General features: G+C 38.5%; 1 protein-coding gene across 1 annotated transcript in view; it reads right to left on the reverse strand.

Annotated features, from left to right (window-relative positions):
- Window positions 1-25,345, reverse strand: part of Ttc39c (tetratricopeptide repeat domain 39C) — a 97,405-nt gene that overhangs the window by 30,195 nt on the left and 41,865 nt on the right. The window contains exons 2-6 of the mRNA XM_027935547.3: window positions 24,219-24,267; window positions 22,226-22,354; window positions 19,630-19,744; window positions 10,063-10,417; window positions 8,230-8,398 (exon numbers count right to left, since the gene is read on the reverse strand). Coding sequence (XP_027791348.2) covers window positions 8,230-8,398; window positions 10,063-10,417; window positions 19,630-19,744; window positions 22,226-22,354; window positions 24,219-24,267 — 817 coding nt within the window. The remainder of the gene's footprint in view (window positions 1-8,229; window positions 8,399-10,062; window positions 10,418-19,629; window positions 19,745-22,225; window positions 22,355-24,218; window positions 24,268-25,345) is intronic.

The raw sequence follows: 25,345 nt of genomic DNA on the forward strand, positions 1-25,345 counted from the left end.
GTATGATAAGATAAAGGTCCAACTACATTCTTTTGCATGTGAATCTGTAGTTGTTCCAACACCACTAAGATTATTTTTGCCCATTGATTTGTCCTGGCGCCCTTGTCAAGTCAACTGACCATAAATACAAGGTTCCTTTCTTGACCCTCATTGATCTACATGTTTATTCTTAAGCCAATGCCACCCTGTCTTGATTACTTTGCAGTAAATTTTGAGATGAAGAAGTACGAGTCTTCCAACTTTGTTCTTTTTCAAGACTGGTTTGGTTGTTCTGGGTCCCTTGAGATTAGCATTAGTTTGTCATTTCAGCTAAAAAGCAAATTGCAATTCCCCCACCCCCACCCCCTGCCGCCCAGTGCTGAGAATTGAGCTGAGGGTCTTGTGCATGTCAGGAAAGCAAGCTCCCTACACTGAGCTAAACCTCCCACCTCATGCTGCAATTTTGACAGGGTCATTCTTGGGATTTTGTATAAGATCCTTAACTCAATGGGGGAGTGAGTAATGCCATCTATTCTGGTTTAGATCTGATGTCCCTCAAAAGTTCACGTGAGATAATGCAAGAAGGTTTAGAGGAGAAATGATTAGGGTATAGCCTTAACCTAATCAGTGAATTAATACCTGATGGGATTGACTGAGAGGTAACTGGAGGCAGGTGGGGTGTGGCTAGAGGAAAGTGGTTCGTTGGGGGCCATGGCTATGGGGTATATATTTTGTATCTGGAGAGTGGACTTTCTCTCTCTCTCTCTCTCTCTGCTTCCTGATCATCAGATAAGCCACTTCTCTCTGCCACACTCTTCCACCATGATACTTTGCCTCATCTCGAGCTCCAGGGAATGAAGCTGGTCTTTATGGACTAAGACCTCTGAAACTGTGAACCCTCAAATAAACTCTTCCTCTCCTATAGTTGTTCTGCTCTGTCCCTTTAGTCACAGCAGCAAATAAACTGACTAAAACACCATCTCCTGTGATACTGAGTCTTCTGATCCATGAACTGGGATGTCTTTTTGGTAATATTTTAAAGAAATATCTTTAACCCATTTCAATCTGCATCATTTATGGACATAAAAATAAACAGAAATAAAACTATAGGGGCAGACTACAGGAAGTAATGAGTAGTTATACTGTGGCCCACTATTTCTTGAGTGTAATCTCTCATCATTTAGCAGGAGCTACAGAACTGTTCATGCTCTATGATTTTTTATTGGTACATTATAATTATAATTAATGAGGGTGGGATCCATTATGCCATATTCATACATGCACATAATACAATTTGATTAATCTCATTCCCTTTCCCTTCCTGCCTCCCTCCCCTGATTCGCTTGATCTACTCTGCTGATCACACTCTTTGATTCTAATAATGATATCTCTGGAGCTATAATCCAAGGGAACTCAAGGAAAAAAATGAAAACTGTGCAGAGATACGTATGGCATCACTTACTATCACAATGAAATATGGGGGGAAACAACAATCAAATATCCCAACAGTAATTTCCTAGGAAGAGGAAAATATCAGAATTAGCACAACAGCAATCTAAATAGTCTGTCTGCATACCAGTTATTTATAAAAACTGTGAATTCATATAAACATCAGCTTTCTAAACAAATGCATAGTCTTGTATGTATATTAAAGGCCACAAAATAATATGAAAATAAACAGCTTAAATTAAAACAAAACTTAATCACTTCAGGGCTATTTTTAGGAAGTTGCTTAGCATCTTAAACTATTATATATGTGTTTTGGGATGGGACAATCTCCTTGTCACCTGTAGCATGCAGGACATGCTGTGACAACCCACTCACATGCAATTCAGCACTAATGTTGCTGAGCAGCAAAATGGGTTTAGCAACATTGCTCTCAAGGACACCAAGCAATAGCTTAAGTCTCCGACCCCTACGGGTAGGACAATCATTGATGTAGGCAAAGGAAGCTCATCCGCTTAGGCACACTTAGTAAGCTTAGGGATATAAATCAACATTAGCCGTCTACTTGCTTTTCAAACCCACAGCCTGTAAAGATAGGGTTAAAAGAAAGGCAAGTGCATTCTACTTATTAGCATATGTGAGTGAACAGCCATTAAATCACACAATATGGATCTATCTCACTGGAAAGTGAAGACAAATACATCCTCCATCTCCCCTACACCAGATTAAATCAATCTCTCATTTTTTTTCAGTATGTCTAAGAATAAATGGCAACCCTATTTTTTGGTGCCTCAAGTAATTAAGAGAACCACACAGGATGGAGGAGGAGGAGGAGACTACAATTAACAGAACTTCAGGGAATTATTTCTCTTCCCGCGGTAGCCTTTTTCCTGATTCTATAAATAACAACATTACATCATGCTGACGAGGCATGCTGTTCAAACACAAGAGCCAGGGTTGCCCTTCAACAGAGCAAAGAAACGCTGCTACCAGAAGGCACAAGGAGAGAGGCCAGGCCCTCTGCATGTGGCCCTACTGCACTGGCCCTTACTCCCCCTGTCCCCTGCAGCCTCCCTTATCTGATGAATGAATCACCACAGAGAGCCACTTTTCCATCCATGACAGATCATGAATGGATGATGTGCTACAGAGCAACACAGACTCCCACTTATTTTAGAGGCATCAACAATAAATGTAATTTTATCTTAATAAAAATACAGAATGAAAGCTCTACAGTCAGCTTTTAAAAAGTCCCAGTTTTAAAAGGTCTCCCAGTTGATAACCTCTAACATAATGGGTGGGACAGAAGGTGCAAAGACAGTGTTCGGGCACACTGGGTTGGATTCTCAACACCACATAAAAATAAACAGAATAAAGGCATGCTGTCCACTTACAACTACAAAATAAATAAATAAAATAAAATTTAAATGTAAAAAAGAGTGCTCAAAATGTTTGCATAATAGCAGCTTCATTAGACTATGTTCATTAACTTTACAAGGACTTTCATTATGCAAATATTTGAGCATTTTTTACAGATAGACTAATATTAAAAATTAGTTACATCACTAAGTTGCCTCACCATAAAAAATAGATATGAGAGTATAAATACACATAGAACCAAATATATATACATATTTGCTTAAATGCTTAGTACGACTAACAATGGTCACACGGTTACTTGCGAAAGATGGGCAAATTTGTATTGCTTAAAGAAAACAAGGAGACCAGAGAGAAATAAAAATACTTGATCAAAATGTAGACTTTGTCCCTAATACTTAAAAGATAATCATTAACCACTTGTATATTGATGAACTTAGTATTACATAGGTTTAATTGGATAAGAAATAAAAAAATTCAAAACTCTATCTACAAATTCACATTTTAAGATTAAGGGTACTATACAATCCATATGTCAACTTCCTAATAGCTCTTTGCATCAATGGAAACTCAAAGAACAGTGAATACCTATGTAGTTCCCGGAGTCCCCATAGCTACCTGCATATCCATTTTTCCAATCAGAGGCCTATAAATGCTTTCTCCCCAAAAGAAAAATGTGATACCCTTCTTCCCAGGCTTACACACTCAGTGTGATTAACAATGGTCACTGGGTTACTTACACAGCATCCACCATATGCTAGGCACTGTCTCATTCACCACAGCATGACACAAGTCAGATGGCAGGAGCCAGGGAAAACAGAATAAGTAGTAAGGGCAACACCAGTGGGTGAAGAAGGTTGAAAGTGCTGGGAAAAAGAGAGGCAGGGAATTCTTTCTGCAGTCTGGCAACAACTCCTGTACTCACCAGCTCAGGGGCAAGAGCACCACTGAGGGGTAGAACTACACCACAGTGTCAAGGGAGATCCCCACGGCAGAGCCTAGTGAAGCCACTACAAGGAGGTTTATGTGAGTGGCAGGAGGCACAGATCTGTTAAAGAAATCATCCTCCCATAAGGATTCCAAATAGTCTCGAACAAGGAAAGGAAAAATATGTTGTTTTTTTTTAAAAAAACTGTTCATGAAATGAAAAGAGAAAGTGGGAAACAGCACATGACTCACAATAGTGAGTATAGGAGAGTGGAAATGGATTTGTGCCTATTGAGCTAAACACCCTAGACGAAGGGAAGCTTTATTCCAGAACAGCTGTTCAAACAGTTGAGTGGATTCTGTGTGATTTCTTCAGTGATTTTGTGCACTGAAGAGACTAAGATAGTGTTGTAGGCTGCACCTGCTTAAACTGGAGCCTGAGACCACGTTCTGTGTGCATTGATAAAAGTCCCCATGGGGTCCAATCACTCATCTAAATGCTTGCTGACAAGAAAAAAGGCTCTTTGCAAGCAAATTCATCCACAGAGCCCTATGTTTACAAAATCAGAGGCAGGGCTTTAGAGGCATTACAAAAAGCCCTTGACTAGAGAATCTCCCTGGGCAGAGATTCTCACCTGCAAATGAAGGGTGCCACAATCTTCCTACTTGGGAAGATTCATGAAAGGCCAGTGTCTGGGTACCCTGAGGAGAATAACAACAATTGCATTTCAAGAAAGCCCTAAAACCCATTCATCCTCTGGGCTTTGGGGAAGAGACCAACAGAAACACTCCTCACATTTTGCCAAGCCCTGGGGCTCCCACACAGAGCAGTCACAGATCTCATGTCCTTTCTCTTCAAACCAAATACCAGTCAAGTGAGCAAGCTGCTTCACGGGGACACAGTTCCAGCATTGCCACCTGCGCTCTTCTCTTAAAGAGAAGGAATTACTTACTAAGAGCCACAGGGAGGACCATGTATCTCCCCAAACCGTAGTTACGAGAAGGCTTTGTGGAGTCGTGGCTCCCTTATTTCTAGAACCATTCCAACAACAATGAACGATCACTTACTCTTAGTGTTATTCTACCCCTTACAGGAATGAATTGTGGCACAAACTAAAATGATGTCACATTTTAAGAATTTTTTGGGGGGGAGGGGCAGTTTTTGATTGAACTATAAGTTAAGCATTTTCATTTTAAAATGAAAAATTAACGCAGTGGCAAGCAGAACAAAATATAAATCCTGACTTTGGCATGCCTATTTACCAACTTCAAAGCACAATACAAAATCTTCATTCATCAGAGGAGTAAAGGAAGAGAATTCTAATAAATACCTAATGTCACGATGCCTTGCGGCTGTGGTGCACACGACTGTAAATTTTAGGTTCTCACCCCCAGTCAGCAAAGTTCTGTTGAACACCATATCTAGGACAGGCTGGGTATCCCTTACCTGAAGTGCTTGAGACCAAAGTGTTTTGAGTTTTGAATTTCAAGTTTGGGAACGTTTATGTTAATGTATATGTGTGAATGCATGCACACACCTGTGTGAATACACACATGTGTATACGCACAATTTAAGCAGGTGCAGCCTATGACACTAGCTTAGTTTCTTTAGTGAACAAAATCACACATGAGGTATCTTGGGGATGGGACCCAAGTCCAAACACAAGGTTCGTGTACGTTTCATATCTACCTTATACACACAGCCTGAAGGTAATGATATGATACTTTTCGTGCTCCTATATCTTGACTACCTACCCATCACATGAGGTGAGGTGTGGAATTTTCCATGTGCAGCATTGTACTGATGTCCAACATGTTTCATGTTTTAGAGCATTTCAGATTTTGGATGTTTGGATTAAGGATGAGCAACCTGTACCATGATATTCATCACTACTCAAAATATATGTATGTGTTTGTATACACATTAATATGTCACAGGAATGCAGTGCCAGGCACAGTGGCACAGGCCTGTAATCCCGGTGGTTTGGGAGGCTGAGGCAGGAGGATCGCAAGTTCAAAGCCAGCCTCAGCAACTTAGTGAGGCCCCAAGCAACTTGATGAGACCCTGTCTCTAAATAAAATATTAAAAAGGGCTGGGATGTGGTTCAGTGGTTAAGTGCCCCTGGTACCAAAAAAAAAAAAGTATGTTTGCCCTTTAAAAAATTTAAATCTAAGAAAGAACTCATCCTGCACTCAACTTTCATTTCAGAAATGTTCACTGGAGTGAGAAGGCTTAGTCAGTTCAAAATTTCCTTTTGCATCATAGTTACTCTTGCACAAACTCTAGGGAGTAAGAAACTTTGAGAACCTGGACGTCTTTCCTTACAAGTAGGGCCACAACATGGAGTTTGAAAAAAAAAGGAGACTAACTAATAGCCTGACTACATAAGAGATGGGTCAGAACTATGCTGCTTAGAGCAAGAGAAAAAGAGGGAGAAATACAACCACAGACTTAAAAAGCTGAATGCAAAGAAAAAGAGTCTCAAGATAATCAGAAGAAAAATAACTTGGACATAGATTTAAATAAACAGATCCTAGTGAGTTTTCTGTACTATGTTCCAATTATAAACTATTAATATAACCTCTAAAATATACCTTCGTGTGTGTGTGTGTGGGGGGGGTGCGTGTATAACTATTAGGTAGTAGCTACCAAAGAGCAGTAAAATGCAGGAAAGTTCACAAGTGGTTCTTTACATTACTTTAGGGTCTTCTTTAAACTACTTTCAAAATAGATGAGAAAGCAAATGGTGTAGTTAATTTATAGAAAATAAACAGAAGCAAAGGAGCTAATAGGAACATATGTCAAAAGAAAAGGATTAATGGGACTAACTCTTGACAGTGTCCACTGATGTTGTTGTGAAGCTAGGAATTACAGCTAGAGGTCTGGAAAGGAAGATTCCTTTGGTAGTGCAGGCGCACTAAGGTAACTTCTGACCAGCTATTGACCTCAGTGCCTACATTAACATGGGATTGACTTGTAATCAAAGCCCCCCTAAATAGTATGGCCACCATGACAGCTCTGGAGAGGACCAACTAAGGTTAAAAACTCCACTGCCTGACATGAAGGAGGAGTTGAACACCTGATTGGCAAAGAGCACAGAAGGTGGTCCCCAGCTCTCCTGGTCAACATTAAACAGTAAGAAACTTGGAGACAGTGTAGTCTCCTGTGTCGTTCTCTGCATGGACACAGCCCACTCTCTCTCGAGAGGGTCTCTGCTTGAGCCTCACTTTGCTTTTATTTTATTTTCACCTCAATTTTCTTTATAATAGAGTTTTCTTCCTTGGCTCTTGGTGTCTGACTTTAAATTTTCTTTCATTGGAACACACAAATGGAGGTTTGGAATTTCAGCTCCCTGCTTTCCTGTGACATATTTATGTGTATACAAATACACACATACATAGAGAGGACTTGGAAAATTAGAGAATTGCTCTGCAGAGTCTTCAGACTTAAGGACTCACTTCATGAAAGGAAAAGAAAATGACTGGAGAAGTCATTTAACCGCCACTATGCACCCACCCCACTCCACACACACACACACACACACAAAAACGAGCCTTCTTTGTGCCTGTGACATCATTCCTCAGGAAAAAAAAAAATCTCCAAAAGTACTTCTGGGATTTGCTAGGGGCCGACTCTGGCGGAGTGCCTCGGTAACAGGATGTTAAAACCTCAAATTGATTCACTGCTACTGACTGGTAAGAAAATGGGTGGGGCATGCAGTCTAACAGCCACCCTCTTTCATGTGGATGATGAATCTCTTCTATTTTCATTTTTCTACAAACCTTCATGCCTCTGAGCAAGCAGATAAAGATGCAAAGGAGAAGTGGAACTCAAAAAAAGCCAGGGTATATTTTGGCTTTGGAGTGGGACAACCGGGGCTCCCTTGCTGAGGAAGCTCAGGGAATTACTGGCAACCCTTCAGACCCTTGCGTTTCTTTTCTGTAACAGGCAGATAACAGTCTTGTATCTATGCACAGGGTTGTTCTGAGAAGCGAATGGGATAGTGTGTGTACCACTCTTGGCATGGTACCTAGCCAAATGAAGCACATGAAAATCTGATAAAAGCTACTGTTATTTCAAAGCTGATGCTATCCTGACATTTAAGGCAGTAAAACTTTTATATAAATTGTTAGCTAGGATCAAAATTTAGAAATAGATTGTTAGAAAGTCAGAGAGGGAAAAAATTGTATTTTGTGTTCTAAATCTGAGAGAGTTAATAACGCTCACATGCCTTATGCTTCGAGTACACCAATCATGTCTCATAACCAATGAGGAACGTCACCCTTGCTTTGCCCACGTCCCCTGAACAGAAGGTAACTGACTAACATCCTGGGTTCCTGGAAGAGTCTTCCTTAGCAATAATGCAATGAAAGGCAAACAAACAAAATGTTCCTGGGCCTAGGACATTGTGGCTCATCCATACTGGCCCCCAAGCAGATAGATAGAGGAGTTTTGATCATCAGAAGCTTTATTTTAAAAAGACGAGGAAGGTACGATACCTCTAATCGTTGGATCCGTCCCTTGAAAAACATAAAGAGGGAAGAATTTGGATATGCAGATTCTTTTTTGAGAAGAATTTCCTTCGCTTCATCCAGGCCCGCTCTGTTATCACTGCCATCCAAGGCGAAAAACGGGCGAACCACAGTGTGATACCAGAGTAGAGCTAATCTGCAGAGGGAGAGAGCAGGGACACTGAACAACAGAATTTCTCTTGGACTGTTTCTGGTTTTTTGTTTCTTGTTTTGTTTTGTTTTTTAATCAGTATGTGTTCTTTTACTACACCCCCCCCAAAAAAAAACTTACTATGTAATATAAAATAATATCAGAGCACATTTCCCCCATCTTAATGGTATCGATATTTGGGAAATTGCTACTTCAGCACAAAGTATAAATCAGCATATTCCCCCCTTCCATCAGATCAGGGGAGAGGGCAATAGAAGCATTTAGCCTTCTAGATGGATGGATGGCTGAAGATATGACATGTACATTTCTGAATTCCATACCTCAGTCATCAGTGGCCACATTAGGAACCATAACCTGTCACCATGAATTTATTGTCCTCTCTTAGCAAAAGCTTTCACTTTTTGCGAAAGGAAAATGTGGCTTTCTCTTGTGTTCACAAAAGTTAGGATACCAGCCTCAGAATCCACATTTATTAAATAAGAATCCACAGTCACAAATATTGTCACATTGCATTGAAATAAGTGAGAGGAACAGATTAATGGCCCTTTCTCCAGCCCTCAAAGATGTTCAATTTAAACAAACACACACACACACACACACACACACATAAATAAATTATTTAAAATTCCCTTACTTCAAACTCATTAAAGAGAAATGTCATGTTAAATTTAGGCAAACAGAACAGAGTCCTTAAGATCTGCTTTAATGAACAGAAAAAAAATGTTTAGCCAGCATGGCAAATATTTTTATGTAAATGTAAGCTTCCAGTGTGCTCATAAATTCTATCACAGAGATCATACTAATCTAAATTAAATTAAAATGTATTCATTTATTTCTCAGAAATAAGTATGAAATAATATTAAGATATAAACAGAGAAATGATCACAAGTTATCAATCTGTTAATTCAAATTAATAAAGGACCACTGTGTAATTTAATGAGTTTGGGGAGGCACAAATATTTTCAAATGAAAAATAATCATTTTTAAGTAACTTCCAACAGATTAAGAGCTATCATCCAAATTCCTCAATACTCACATGCGTAAAAATACATCTAACTAAGGTCCGCTGTGATATCAACATTCTGCTTGGAAAATTTTGACAAGTGGCATCATATCAGACAAAGAACACCTGGTGTTTGGTAAAACTGTTCAAATTGCAGGTTGACTTGTCATTGAAGTTTACACTGAGCAACATAAAATGACTCAATAGAGCAGAATAGCACAAAATATCCACGTCACACAAGGGACCAACAGACCAGCTAGAACCACGAAAGAAAATTATCCAATAAGAAGATTCTTTATAGGAATAAAAATTTCTAAGCCACAGAAAAGGCTTATCAAATTTGTACCTCTTGAGTTAAAAAAAATCAGGATCGTGCATCTTTTTGACTGTGGTCAAAGTCACAAAATTGGCTTATAAAATTAGTGGAGAGTAAATAAGGTCGCTTTACCTGTTTAAAATACAGGACCCCATAACTACCGCCACCAGCACAGAGCGCTGTGCTTGGTGCTGCATTCAAAGACGTAAGGCACAGCATCGCGTCAACCAACCCGTATTTTTCCTGAAGTTTCCTTTAAAGATTTTGCTTGTCGATTACTTACTTTCAACACTATATTATCTACCAAAGCATTGCAATATAGCTACTCACGTAGCTAAAGGGGCCTTCATGTCCTTACTTTCGCTTGCATACATCAGTGAAGAAAGCCCCTGCAGGCGGTCTCCAGGAAACCCCAGCAGATTGATGATTTTGAGCAGGTTTGGGGGCACCATGGATATGCAAAGGTGAAAAAGGCCATATCCAAAGCTAACAGCACCTTTCAGTCTGTTTAGGGACTCCTCAGTCACCCCTTCAGCCACAATGTGATTATCATTTGCAGTGTCAGAAGTCGAAGGCTCTTCAGTTAGCTTCTTCTGATACAGCTCCTGAAGGGCATTGATGTCCAGATAGCATTTATTGTAAATCTTCCAGGCTTTCCTAAGGATCCACCCACCTTTAATGTAAGCTATAAAGAGAAGGAGAGAAAAGCATTTGAAAACCGGCCTTAGAAACAATTTTTGCATTCACACAATAAAAGATATTGGAAAACAACCTGAAAATCAAGCAGAATTGATTAAACACATTAAAATTATTAGCTATCATTGCATATAGTTTTCTTTTTTCTTTTTTCTTAAATATTTTTAGTTGTAGTTGGTCACAGTACCTTCATTTTATTTTTTTATTTTCATGTGATGCTGAGGATCGAACCCAGTGCCTTATACTTGCTCTACCACTGAGCCACACCCAGCCCTGCATCTAGTTTTCTTTGCAGTGCTTTCTTAAATCTCTTATTTGTTGTTGATCTTCCTTCACTACACTGCATAACCACTTGGCAAGAAATATATATATTATATATTATATATGTACATTATATATATATATATATATATATATATATATATATATATGTGTGTGTGTGTGTGTGTATAAGTCTTTTATTTGTTTAGCCTACCCTATATTTTCATTCCTTTAAAAGAAAGTTCTAAGTCTAGTTCACTGCTAAATTTATACCCAAGTATTTTGAGCATCTTGCCAAAAAAAAATATTACACGCAAATAAAAATAATTAATTGACATTTACTGGGTAAACAAATGGCCAGTTTATTGCAGAAAAAAAAAATTCATGTTAAATGCAAAGAATCCCCAATTCACCTAGACCTGATGCCTGTTGTGTGGCTTAACATCTGGTTGGGGTGGATTTGTTTGGTCTATGACCATGGCGCTAACCCACTGCCCTAGCCTAGAGAGATCCACAGTGAACAGGGAGGAAGACAGTAAGTTACTCCATACCAGAGGGTGACAATCTATTTGTTTTGTTTTCAGCACTGGGGATTCAACCCAGGGGCACTCTACCAAAGAGCCACAACCCCAACCCTTATAATTTTTTGAGACAGGGTCTCACTCAGTTTCTGAGGCTGACTTGAAACTTGTGATCCTCTGCCTCAGCCTCCTGAGTCATTGGAATTATAGGAATATGCCACTGCACCTGATCTCACCTGTTATTTTTAAAGCTGCTTCCATTATTTCCCATTAGGCCAATTTTCCTTAGTAGAGAGAGCCCTCTTGAAAATGTATCACAAGGAAGACCTTCAAGGATAGGAGTCAAGATGTAGGATTCAGCACTCTTCAAGCCCACTGAACCCCTCTAACAGACCCTTAGCATTCTGCCATTCATCTCTCCTCTGTGGACATTTTCACCCTCACATGGAGGGGGGTTACCAACCACCTGTGACTATTTCAGTCTGTTTAGGGACTCCTCAGTCACCCCTTCAGCCACTCAAAGATATTAAATGTCACTCAAAGGCCCATATGTTAAAGTCCTGGCCCCTATTCTGTGGAGATACCTGGAGGTGGCAGAATCTTCAGGAGGTGGAGATGAATGGAATGAAGTTAATCTCTGGAAGCTTTCCCTTGAAGGGGATACTGGGACCCTGGCCGCTTCTCCTCCCCCTTTTCTCCCCCTCCCCCTCTCCCTCTCCCTCTGCTTTCTGATTATCATGAAATGCAACAAGGTCAAGTGACCACGACCAGAAACGTCTGAAACAGTGGGCTAAAATAAATCTTTTCTCCTTATAAGACAATTTTCTTAGGCATTTTGTCATAGCAATGAGAAGCCAACACACATCATTGCCACATTTTTTGAGGTTTTCTGTAGAGAATTTTCTGTAAAATGAAACTCCCTTATAACCACAGAAGAGAGTTTATCCAGGTGGCACCACAAATGATACCACGACCCTGACATTCCTGCACAAATGAAAAACATGAACTAACCCAGTCTTCCAGACCCTGAGGAACAGCAGGAAAACAGATTTTTAAAAGGTTATTTTTCAATTTCAGGAAGTACATGACATAAAATAAAATATGATTTATAAACTCTCAATCCCTGAATTGAATGTGAGCTATGACTAGATGGTATGTTTAGAAAAGAATTAGCTCCCTAGCCCTGCCTACTATCCTCTAAAAGGCCTGCTGACAACATAGGCCCTTGGCTGGATGTGGAATTTGGACCTGGGATGGGGTTCTTATCATTCACAGAACTAAAAGAGAGTGGCTTGCTGTTGCCTAATCTATAAAAACCATGATTTATAACAAATGCCTGCATTCCTTCTGGGGGTTTAGAATTGGATTGCAAGGTAGGGAATGCCTATAAGATCAGCCCCATCACATATACCTAAAAACAACAAATTTTTTTTAAAAAAATTGCAGTTTTGAGTACAACTGCATGCTGAGTCCTGAATCCTCCTTGTGATTTCTCAAACCTCAGGAAGAACTTGGAAACCCCCCAATACATACTAGAAAGCTATTATTTTACTTAAATGTATCAATTTTCCAAAAAATGATGGCCACATTTCCCATGGGATCACAATTGAAAACACAATCATCTTCCAAGTTTGGGTAGTTAATGTCCTAGAGTCTACATCTATTGAAAAGGATGATACAAAATTGAATGAACAAGTGAAACAAATTAGTCTATAAAAGTTTGGTTTAAAGGAAATGATTTTCATAATTTTATAATTACAAAAGCAATACATGTTTGAAACAATCTTCTTATTTAGTTCAATTTAACAGAAGTAGTCACTGATTATACAGAACTACATTTTAGGAACCGATCCAGGTAAATCAAAGAGAAATGGGACAAATGTTCTTTAAGGCTCAGTGGCTTCCCCCTCCAACATGGAAGTACTATAGGAAGAGAAAAGTCTGAGCAAACACTATAACTTCTTCATATACTAACACAGTGGAATTTCAAACATTTGGATTGGTCCAATGTTAGAGTCTGTAAACAAGTCAAAATAACACCTGGCATTTTGCCAGGGGAATGTTAGAGTTCGTAAACAAGTCTGCATGGTGCCTGGCAAAATGCCAGAGGGAGTGGTTTGAGAAGTAACAAAAGCGAGCCATTAAGTGTGGAGATTCCTTATTGGTTGACTGATGTATCTAGTTTATGCTAATTAGATAAGCTGTGTGGAATGTATAAATACTGCTCCTGTCCTACAATAAATGGCTCCCTCTCCTGCTGTATCAATGTACACAAGTTGTTCGTCACCCCCCGGCTAGTTTGCTGCAACCGGACTGCGGCAGTCCAACATGCTGACAAACAAGAAAGATGATTCTCAGTTATGATCAGAAAAGCCAAATGTATAATTTTAAAAAAGGAGAAAAAGAAAAGAAATGGGAAACATATACTCTTAAGAAGAAAAGCAATTGAGCTCTAACTGAAAATAAATAGTCACTGGCTTGAAAATTTTAAAAATGAAAGAAAAAGAAAGTCTGCAAAATCCTAAACATGTTTATCAGCTATTGATAAAGTTCCTATTATATGCCAAGGACTATGGTGGCATCTAAGGGACACAAAAGAACTATAAAACTAATTTAAAAGGTTATTTTAAAATTCCAGCCCTCCAAATGCCTGAATAAAATTAAAACGTAAAAAAGTGTTAAAAATTCATGCACTATAAGACAAATTATATGAATGTATGTACCTGGGTCATACGTAGAAAAAGTGAAAATAAACCAAGCTAAGTGTCTGAGTGAATGGTTCTTTTTAATTTATTTTTGTCATTAAATTGTTTTCCACACAACAAACATGTAAAAATGCCAAATGAAGCATTGTAGGATTTCAGTAGAAAACTTCACTGCTTCCCACTCCAATCCCTAACTGGAAATTTGGAGGGAAATTTTTAACTCTCTTCCTCAATGCAGGAAAAGGCATCATCCTAGGAGAGGGGCAGAAGAGTGTGACACTGAAGAACAGTGGCAGGTGAAGCAGGAGACACAATAGGACCAATGGGTTTAAGTCCAACTGAGGAATGAGCACCAGCTATAGAGAGATAGGGCATCTTCTAATACTGGGGTTGAAGGGAATCAGCTGTAACAATCCAGATCTCAGAGGAAGATTAGAGAAAGGGACAGTAGCCCTGAAAACAGACATAAAAATCTATCAAGTCCTCACTGCATGAAACTTAGTTAATAATATAAAACAAGCCCCCCCACAAAACCCTCATTCTTACAGAATAAAAATGAAATGAATTAAACCTGTTTTTAATTTCATGCCTAAGATAGGCACCTTACTACCATTTTAAAAATCCCATATTAAAATCTACAGCAACTTAAAGAGCCTTAATTTGAACCAGGGAAATGAAACCCAGGGTTTTGGACTACATCAAAGACTATAAACTGAAATATGTCCAAAACAAAGTTAACATGCAAACAGAGGATTGTTTTGCTTTTACAACTTTCTACATTCAACTTGATATTGAAATAGGTTCTGCAGAGGGACTTGCCCCATTCCTGGTCCCAAACACTGTGGCGCATTTGGAGAAGGTGGTGCTAAGTGAATCGCAGCCAGAGCACAGCATGATCCAGCTCTGTAGGAGGGGCCTGTGGTCAGCTAGACTTAGCAATGATGCCAGTGAGTACCTGCTTCCCAACATGCAGGCAACACAGTATTCAATAGTCACACACTGTGTGGCCTTCCAAAGCCTCCTCTGAAAGGTCAGTATAAATCATTCAGCCATGGTGATCCTTCTGTGCCTGCAGAAGAAGGCAGAGAGGATAGGAACACACCATTTGCCCTATGATAATAGATTTAGGCATCAATCCACTGGGAGTCATGGAGAAGACAGAGGTGGAAGTCCTTCCGGGAAACGGCAAGGGTTGCCTGGGAAACAAAAATGTCAAGGTGCACTAAATTAATCTTACAATGAATTTTGTAATTTTTGCAGGGGGAAGGTATCTGATGAGAGTACCCACCATCCACCACATTCCATCTGTTTACTTGTCCTACGACAAAACTGGATAACCCCATAAGAAAGGGTAAGTACAGCCTTGTCTCTCTGGTGACCCAAATGACAGACACTGAGGACAAAAGATGATACTGTTTTCACCAGTCAGCCCACCGCCTCATTATCTTCACCCCCAGTCAACAGACTTCTATCCGACTTGCTTTTCTACTCCCAGTTTCTTTCCTGAATGACATCATCCCTCCCCCATTCTTCCCTTTAATTCTCTGAACAGAAACACACTATGTGCTAGGCAGAGGCACCAAAGCAAGTATCAAGGACATCAAGAAGGAAATAAACTTTGATTCTTCTTAATTCTGCTCAGGGACAGAATTGGGGATTCTTGATCTTCCCAAAGGATCAGAATGGCTCACTCCCCAAGTAATCTCTAGGACTAACCTAATGTCTGCTGGCTGTGGTATCTCCCTGAAATAGAATTTATTTAGCCATCATTTCCCCTTGCTATATCATGGGTTCCCTCAAGGCAAGGGCTGCCTCCCATTCGTCTCTGGAGCATCAGCACCCATCATCTCACACAGCATCCGATGTGTTCTACTAGCTCCATGTGTGTTGGAAACAGGGAAAACAGCAGGGGACCAGCACAATCCCTGCTCTCAAGGAGTTTACAGTCTTATGTTTTGGCAGACATGTAAAAAATGGGTATGGTTGTGTGATAACAACTGTAATTGATTATGTAATTTATGTATAAACAGAGTGATAAAATTAGACTGATGGAGTCAATGAGGAAAGAGGAAGGCTTGGGCTGCACTTGACTAGGTGAGAGAGAAGGAGGAAGGGGAAGAGGTGTTCCAAGCTGAGAGGCAGTGTGGACAAGCAGCAGCAGCCAAGGGGACCCAGGGAGTAGGCAAGGAAATAAAGTTTGTTCCTGCTTCAGTGGCTCGTGATTTGTGCCCAGCCAGACTGCGGCACTCAGCCAGGTGAGACAGTAGGCAGCAGGAGCCTAGGAGCGGGCAAGTTCTTACATGCCACTCAAGGAAGGGACTTGGACTCTACCCTGTGGTCAGTGCAGGACAGTTAAGTGTCTACAGTACACATGTAACATGCGTCAGGAAGATGGCTCCAGGGGTTATGCAGAGACTATGGCAGGGAGAAAGGAGTGAAGGGGCAGTAGGCTTTACTCTATGCCGGGGCTCGTGCCACTGGACATTGGGAGATATGAGGAAAATGCCTTGGGAAACACAGGGTTTGGGGCCATGTGGTGACACAAATAACCAGATTGAAGTGATGGGCAAAAGTATTAACACTAGGAATTTGGTTATGAAATAAGAAAACCATGGCTTTGGTCCTAGTCTGTCATAGCTCATAAGCTCTGCAAATCAGTCAACCTTGACCAAATCACTCACTCTCAGTTCTCCCAGGAAAGGAAGGAAAGTAGCTGAGTGTTCATCATGCCAAGAACATAAGATATGGGCCCTATCTTCAAATCCAATAGGAAATAAAGGGAAACGAAGATAAACTCAGGTGGCCAGTGCCACAAAATATGTTTAAAAAATAATTCCTTATTACACAAGCAATATATTCTCCCTGGAGAAATAAAAACACTCTTGGATCACAAAATAACTAAAGAGAAAGTAGTATGGGAAAATGAGGAAAGATGAGATGGTGGGGCAATATGTTATAAAGAAATTCAAATGAGGTAAACACTCTTCAAAAAGTATGAAGCACTAAAAACAACTATTGACTCATCTTCTCCCAGAGCTTAGTGTGTGCCAACCAGGTGTGCTCCCTCACATCCCTGGTAGATACTTCTAGAAAAGTATCTACCTAAAGTGTTTTCTAAGAAATGGATTCCAACAACAAATTATTTGCAGTTGTTTGAAAAGTAAAAGAAGCACATGTTAGTTATGTTTGTCTGCTTATTTGAAACAAATGTGTAACTATTCAAAAAGCAAACTGATAGTACATAAATTCATTAGGACTCAAGGCTCTTAAGCCTGTGAGAAGTTCACTTCAATACTAATATCACATTTAATAAAACGTAAGGCTTCAGGAAACATCAAGAATGATGCTACATATATATAGTAAGTAGGATTAAGTAATTGTTTCATATCAAACTGTTAGAGGAATGTGTAAAAGCTATAATGGCAAACTGAAAACAGAATGGAATGGAAGGGCTTGGAGTGTGGCTAAGTGGTAGAGCACTTGCCTCGCACAAATGTGGCCCTGGGTCCATCTCCTGCACCACACACCAAAAATGGGAATTGGTGGGGGTAGAGATGTAGCTTAGTAGCAAAATGTCCACCAGCATCACAAAAATTAATCAACTGATTAAAACAGAAATAGGTTCAGCTTCACTAATAAGAAAAAATACACAAAAAAGAATGCTCAAATGTCTACGGAATTGATTGAGTAAACTATAGCCTATCCCTATAATAAACTAATAACGCTATTATTTAAAATTATATTATGAAACTAAGTCATAGAAAAATATTCAAAGTATAATCTAAGAGGGAAAAGTTAGATACAAAAGAATACAGATTCAATTTTGTAAAAGTCTCTATTTTTATAGAGAAGAAAACTTAAAATCCATTATTTGCAATAAAGAATAATTCCTTGGGAGTAGTTAGAGATGATGGCTTGCTTTCTTTTGCACTTACTTACTTTTTCAAAATTTTCTATAATAAAATATTAGCAATTTTATAATCAGAATAATTTAAAAATAAATAATATGCTCTGCTGCCTGTAACTTCACGTGGGCAGGGTCCATGGTCTGTGCTTACCACACATTATGAGCTCTGTAATTATTTGCTGAATGATCAATGAATGGGCAAATGAAGGACAGATATGCTCACTTTTAACTTTTGACATATTTTTATACTTAAGTGTGCATTGATTTTACCTCTCTCTAACTCAAGTGATCCTTTCCAGCCTCATTTAGCTACCTGAGGAGCTGGACAACAGGTGTGTGACCTTACACCAGGCTACCCTTCTCTCTGAGCAGATTTTTTTTTTTTAAATGGCTAAAATTAGCTCCTTAAAAGAGTTCTTGAGCATCAGGAAGATAATGTACAAAATCATAGAAAAACCAGAGTCCCTGTTTTGAACAAAGAGCTCCAGATAAGCTCTGTGTTCTTTTATATCCAAATCAGTGTGGAGCTGATTTTGGGTTTTACCTTACTGCATTATAGAAGATTCACACAGGCTAGGAGCTGTCAATCACGTAAACAAGGTCTTGAGAGAGTCATGAGAAGAGGGTTAAAGAAAAAGAAATGAATCAAAAGAAATGGTACAAGTGCCTCATACGATATATTTAAAAAAAAAAAAAGATAAATTCTAGGAAGCCCAAATTTTAGAGGCCAAATTAAAAGTTAAATTCCACTTTGAATTTGAGCCAAACAGAAACAAAACATTTTCAAGTATGAGACAGACAGGTAAAGAGAGCAAGAAAGAGAAGAAAAAGGAGGGGGGATATATTGGTTTCTGGCTGTCTAGAAAGAAAAATGTACTTATAACGTAGCAGACACATCCTTCTTCATTCAAGTTTGGGGAGAAAATATTTTTCTGACTGTGAATTTTAACTAATTTTCTTTTTGAATTTTCATTTTTTGCCAAGTAAATCCTGTCTACCAAAGTGGCAGGTTTCTGCTGCAAGGATCCAAGAGACACAGAACCACAGTAGGGAAAGAATTAGGTCAATTTTAGACATACTCTTACAGCAAGCTATCAGAGACTCATTGAGTCTATTTCACTTAAGAAATTAAAGCTACAAAAGCCTAGAAAAAAATTGTCTTGGACAAACTAATTAAGAAATCAGTTGATAACCCCTATTAAAAGTTGTTACCATGCTGGTCATTCAAGTGTATTAGAAAATCTTTAATGATCTTTAATCATGTCCTAATATACTTAAAACCATTGAAGGTGCTCTGGCCTTTAATAACAATTTCCTGAAAAACTTAAATTTAAACCAGTTAGATTTCACTTTAAAGATGAGCATTACAACTTGATTCCCACAAAGTAAAAGTAGTATATCTACATAAAAAAAGGCATTCATGGGCTGGGGTTGTGGATCAGTGAGAACACTTGCCTCGCATGTGTGAGGCACTGGGTTCAATTCTCAGCACCACGTATAAATAAATGAATAAAATAAAGGTCCATTAAAATTTTTTAAAAAGGCATTCATAATTTCTCTAAGTAAGACAAAATTATCTTGAGACGGGGGATGAAACATAAACTTTGGGACTAAAACTACTCTGCTCAACACACATTAAGCACTTGTGGTTTCAATTTCCCAAGTAATAAATCAGTATCAAGCCCCAAAGAGGCGCCACATATTTTCAAAGACTGAAATACAAGGTAGTCTAAAATTTTTTTTAAAAGTATTACTGATTTTGTCTGCTGAATAGCAAAAATCCATTAAAAAGAAAGCTTCAGCATACCTGACAATTCTTGTTTGACAAAGGAAAGCACAGCCAGATACACCTGACAGTCAGCTATGATAATCTGCCTTTGAAGCCGATCAACCATAGAGGGAGTGGATTTGCGGACATCAATCTGTTTGGTGGAAAGAAAGAACACACCAATAAATCACACACATGAACGATACTCCCTCCAAACAACTATTACTTAAAGCTACAAGATAATTCACATTGGAGTTGTAAAACGTGGCAGTCACCCAAAGCCAATACCAAATTTATGCTAGAAGCTTGGAAGCTCCATACTCCCATTAGGTTGAGCTTTGCCAACAACATAGTGCTAAAGAACATTTTAGATTCAAAAAAATATTCTAAGTGATAATATCTAAATTCATGGAAAACATGAACATGAATGCAAAACTTCAGAGGCTCACTTTTTTTAAGATAATGTAAATTCTAATTTATCCAAAATTAAAATCATCATAGATAATACATTCCCTGAGTCAGTAACCTGAAAAGTCAATTTATAGCATTTATCTGCAGGTAGGACTAATATTAGGGTACATTCTTTTAGTGTACGCAACTGAGATGTAAGGGCTGGAAATTGATTACATTTCTATTAAGGAGAAAATACCCTGGAATTAAAAATTAGTTTTGAATAAATCACAAATTATACTTGAAATTTAGGCCATATAAGTAAAAATAAGCAAAGAAGTAAAATCAATTAAAAAATACTGGTTTTATCATGAAGAACATTTCTGTACATTTCTGCATTCTTAACCCCAAGAAACTTTCATAGTGACATGAGAAATTATAGAATTTTGCAAATATGTCAATAGAATAGATAGTATACATAATAGTAAGACATGTTTCTCTTTTTTTAAAATTTTTTGTAATTTGTTTTAATTAGTTACACATGACAGTACAATGATCTTGACATATCATACAATTGAATCAGATAGGATATAATTTCTCATTTTTCTTTTTTTTTTAAGAGAGAGAGAGAGAGAATAAGAGGGAATTTTAATATTTATTTTTTAGTTTTCGGCAGATACAACATCCTTGTTTTGTATGTGGTGCTGAGGATCGAACCCAGGCCGCACGCATGCCAGGCAAGCACGCTACCGCTTAAGCCACATCCCCAGCCCAATTTCTCATTTTTCTGAGTATAAAGGTTGCAGAATTACATTGATCATGCAGTCACATATATACACAGCAATAATAATGTCTCTCTTTTTCTAGATTTTCATAATCCATCATCATTTCTGCTATTCTCTGTCAAGCCCCAGCACTCATTACTCTGATTGCTTGGGAAAATGTCTGTGTATCAATGCTTCTGTTTCTTTATTTATAGCAACTTCTACTGTGCAGGTTGTCCAGAAGGCTAATGAGATGCTGTATATGAAAATGCTTTATAAATTGTAACAGCCATTGCAATGTTAATAATTAATATGTATGAGAGGTGTAGTAGTAGAAATTGAGAACAGACATGTAAATAGTTTACAGTTAATGAGGAAATATAGACCTTATCACCTTGTAACATAGAAAGTGGTCTGAAGGATTAAAGCACAGGGAACTACAGGAATCTTAGGAGATATACTCAGCAGGGTTTGGAGACTCAGGCAAATGTTCTTGGGGGAAAACTTATCTATGAAGGAAGAACTAAGAGAAGCAACCTGATGAAGACTGAGAAGAATATGCAGAGGCATATGCCAGCTATACTTAGGGGTTTAGACTTTATTATAAAGGCCATGGCTGGAGCTAGCACTGAAAATCAAGTAAACAACATATTATTGACTGTATTATAGAGAATGAATGGGAGAGTAGAGAGACCGAGGCAGAGTGCCAGTCTATCTTAGATAAAGGGGATGGCCTAGGAAGATGATGGTGAGGATGGAGAGCAGTCCACAAACTCAAGAGGTATTTAAAAAAGACAGTCATCAGGGACTGGTCACTGACTGTACGTCAGGTTTGAAGGAGGAAGAGGCAAGAATGAGTCTGGCCCATGTGGAGCATCAGGAGCCAGCACTCTTGGCCCATCAGTGGCTTCCTCATGGTGGACACCACAAGCAAGGGATGGAAGCATTCCCCTCTGTACTGGGAACTTTTGAACTGAAAGGGGAGGGCAAAATACAGAAAGGTGTAACTGAGACTTTATAACCAAAGGCTGGTGAGACCTGGGGGAAACGAGGTCAGTGGCTAAATTCTTCAAGTCAGCCAAAATGCAGGTGTTTTATTGCTCAGCTGTCACTGAGTGATGTTTAATTATACACAAGAAACTCTCATTAGAAGAGCCTTGTCATGGGAGCCCATTATGGAAGAAGATCATTCTTGCTTTCTTTTTCTAATACTGGGGACTAAACCCAGGGCCTTGCACATGCTAGGCAAGTGCTCTACCACTACACCAACCACACCCCCAGCTCTAGAAAGGGTGGCTCTAAAATACCAACAGATGGCTCTAATGACAGGAAAGGGCTTCTACAACTTTGTGAGAGGCATTTCACATAACCAGAAGCCACGGGGAACATTTACTGCTTGTTTTCAATCCTATTTTAAATACGGAAACCCAAGTGATACTCTAAATAGTACACAGCCCATAATCTAAAGGCGCACCACTTACATTCTTCTTAATTTTATTCTTGATTGTTTCAATGACTCCAGCCTCTTCACTTTCACACAGCTTTTCTGTGGTTTTCAAGTCATCACATGCCAACTGCATTTTTTCCTCCTCAAATGTCATCATGGCATTCTGCCAAGAAACAAGGAGAGAATGAATGAATCAGTAAGTGTCTGAAACTTCAGGCCCCTTTATTACAACAGTACTCCAAACTAGGAAAAAAAAAAAAAAACCTCACTTAAATTATTTGTTGCAAGTAAAAGAATCAAAATGTAACAGCACACCCTTTCATTTAAAGAAACTATAATCTTGATATTACATAATATATGACTCTATTACACCAGCATGAAATATATATATATATATATATATATATATATATATATATATATATACACAGTAATGAATGTCCTTGCAATTGTCATTCTATTGCATTTCTGTTATTATTAAATGCAGCAGCAAAAATTTTGTATAATTTCTGATTGGTCTATTCCATTCAATTTTTTTTCTTTTTTTTAATATTATTTTAGTTGTAGATGGACACAATACCTTTATTTTATTTTTTTATTTTTACGTGGTGCGTGGGATCAAACCCAGTACCTCATGCATGCTAGATAAGCGCTCTACCACTGAGCCACAGCCCAGTCCCTCCATTCAGTTTTTTTGATAGGGTCTCATTGAAAAGTTCATTCTACTCTAGATAGACCCCTGCCTCTAGTAAGTACTGTATAGAAAGGCTAACAAAACAACCACTAGAGGTGCTCTTTGAAAATCATCAGTCTTTCCAGGGTAATTCCTGTGGGTTTCCTTATTTTATACCATCTATAGTTAAAAATTCCACTGACAGCTTGATTTTAGGCACCTGATGTTGGCTGATGTTGTCAAGCCACATATAAATGGGTGGAAATGATGTTTCTGAGATGGGTGTGTACAGAGGCAGGAGAGCTGGTTCTTGGAAGGACCTATGAACAGTCTCTAGCTCTCCGTTCCCCACTGGATTCCCCAGCCCTACCTTGAAATTCTAGGACTTGTCACTATGACTCGAACCTATTTTTCTGTCCTAGCCAAACTAGACCCTGGTCACCCATGTCCTAGTTTCCTAGTTACACTCTTTCTCCCAACCATCCTGTTCATCCCCACCCCCCGATGCCCTGGTCACCACCCTGTTCATTCCCTTTGATTCAGCCTTTGTGGCAGCCTTTGTAGTCACTTGGGTACTAATGTTACAATCCTCATTCAGTACTTTTTTTTTTTTCAGATGTGGAACTATGTATTGGTGCCAAGAGTAGGCTCTAAAATTTTGTTGCATTATCTATAATAAGAGGAACTAAATAGTTTGAATAAAACCCCATCACACTGGAGATGGCCTCATGCTTACAGCTGGGCACTACCAGGCCGGGCATAATATGCCTATTTGGTGACATCTTTCTGAATTTCAAATCTAAATGCTGTCTCCCTTCTGGTTTCTACTGGGTATCTTCTCCTGTCTCCCTGCCCCCTTATATAATACTATGATGTTTTTAAAAACGTGTGTGTTTGGAAGTAGTCGGTGTGAATATTTCTGAAAAGAAAGCATCCATTTTCTTATACCACCTGATTAAAACCTAACCAAAACCTATTCCCTCAATTCTCATATCTTTGCTCATTGAACTTGTCTTCTCGTGCAGTTACTCAATAATTTTAGAGCAAATATTTATTACCCAGAGGCAGACCTGCCCGCTGTCCCAATACATTTTAATTTTTGAAAGTCTTTCAATTATATTTTTATTCTAAAAAGAATTTTGAGTGGGAAAAATATAATACTCTACAAGATACAACATTTTATTTTTAAAATGAGGTAAATTATCTACAGGCATTGGTTAATAGGCAAAAACGATTTCAGTTTTAAATGCTACAGAATTTTCTACAATGGTATACTATGCAGCTGGTAGCCAAAAAGAGACATTAGTTTATAACTGCTTCCTTCATACCAATACCTCTTTTAATATCAACTTACCAAAAAACTGACAAAGCTGGCTCCAAAACTCATCAGTGGGCTATGATTCCTGTTAAGAAAAAATAAAAGTATTTTTATTGTAAACTTTTACTTTAAAATCACCTGATAGCCTTCCTCTTCCCTGTGCCTTAGTTTTGGAAGACTTATCAAAAGTGTGAAATTTGATCTACTAATTTATTGCTATTTCCATGAAACTCTGAGAACATAGGTGAGCTGTAACACTGGTTGAACAAGTTTTTTTTTTATTATTAAAGCAATGAATTATGTTTATGTTGTTAAGAGTGCTGTGCTATATAATTAAAAATCATAAAGATGATAAATTTTGTTATGTGTTTTTTCAATAATAAAAAGCAATAAGTTATATTGTTATGTTATTACAAAAAAAATCATCTGATGGGTCAGGATCACTATACAATCCCATTAATTGAATTGAAGTTAAGGTCATCAAGCCGATTAAATCACCCTATGAAAAAAGTTAATGAGGCAATGCACTGGTTAATGCTCTACCTGTAGAACAGAATCTGTTCTCAATTCTTTAAAGCAGATAACAGGAACAAATTATAACAAAGACTGCCTTTAATATTGTAGCTATTAAAGAATTGACACGGTAGCTATAAAGATGATAGAAGCAACCTGATATCTTTAACATCGTGACCAAAGGAAGGTGGTTATTATTCACTTTTTTATTTTTTCTTTTTAGTTATACATGACAGTAGAGTGTACTTTGATGGATTATATATACATGGAGTATAACTTCCCATTCATGTGGTTGTACATGATATGGAGTTTCACTGGTGGTGTATTCATATATGAACATAGGAAAGTTATGTCCCATTCATTCCATTGTCTTTCCTATTCCTATTCCCCTTATTATTCATTTTTAAAATGCAAAACAGCCAGGAGAGGTGGCACACGCCTGGAATCCCAGCAGCTTAAAGGCTGAGGCAGGAGGATCACAATTTCTAAGCCAGCCTCAGCAAAAGTGAGGTGCTAAGCAACTCAGTGAGACTCTGCCTGTAAATAAAATACAAAATAGGGCTGGGGATGTGGCTCAGTGTCGAGTGCCCCTGAGTTCAATCCCTGGTACAAAAAAAAAAAAAAAGCAAAACTTTTCAAACTTTACACAC

This window comes from Marmota flaviventris, chromosome 16 (genome assembly GCF_047511675.1).
Source record: "Marmota flaviventris isolate mMarFla1 chromosome 16, mMarFla1.hap1, whole genome shotgun sequence".
Classification (NCBI taxonomy): Eukaryota; Metazoa; Chordata; class Mammalia; order Rodentia; family Sciuridae; genus Marmota; species Marmota flaviventris.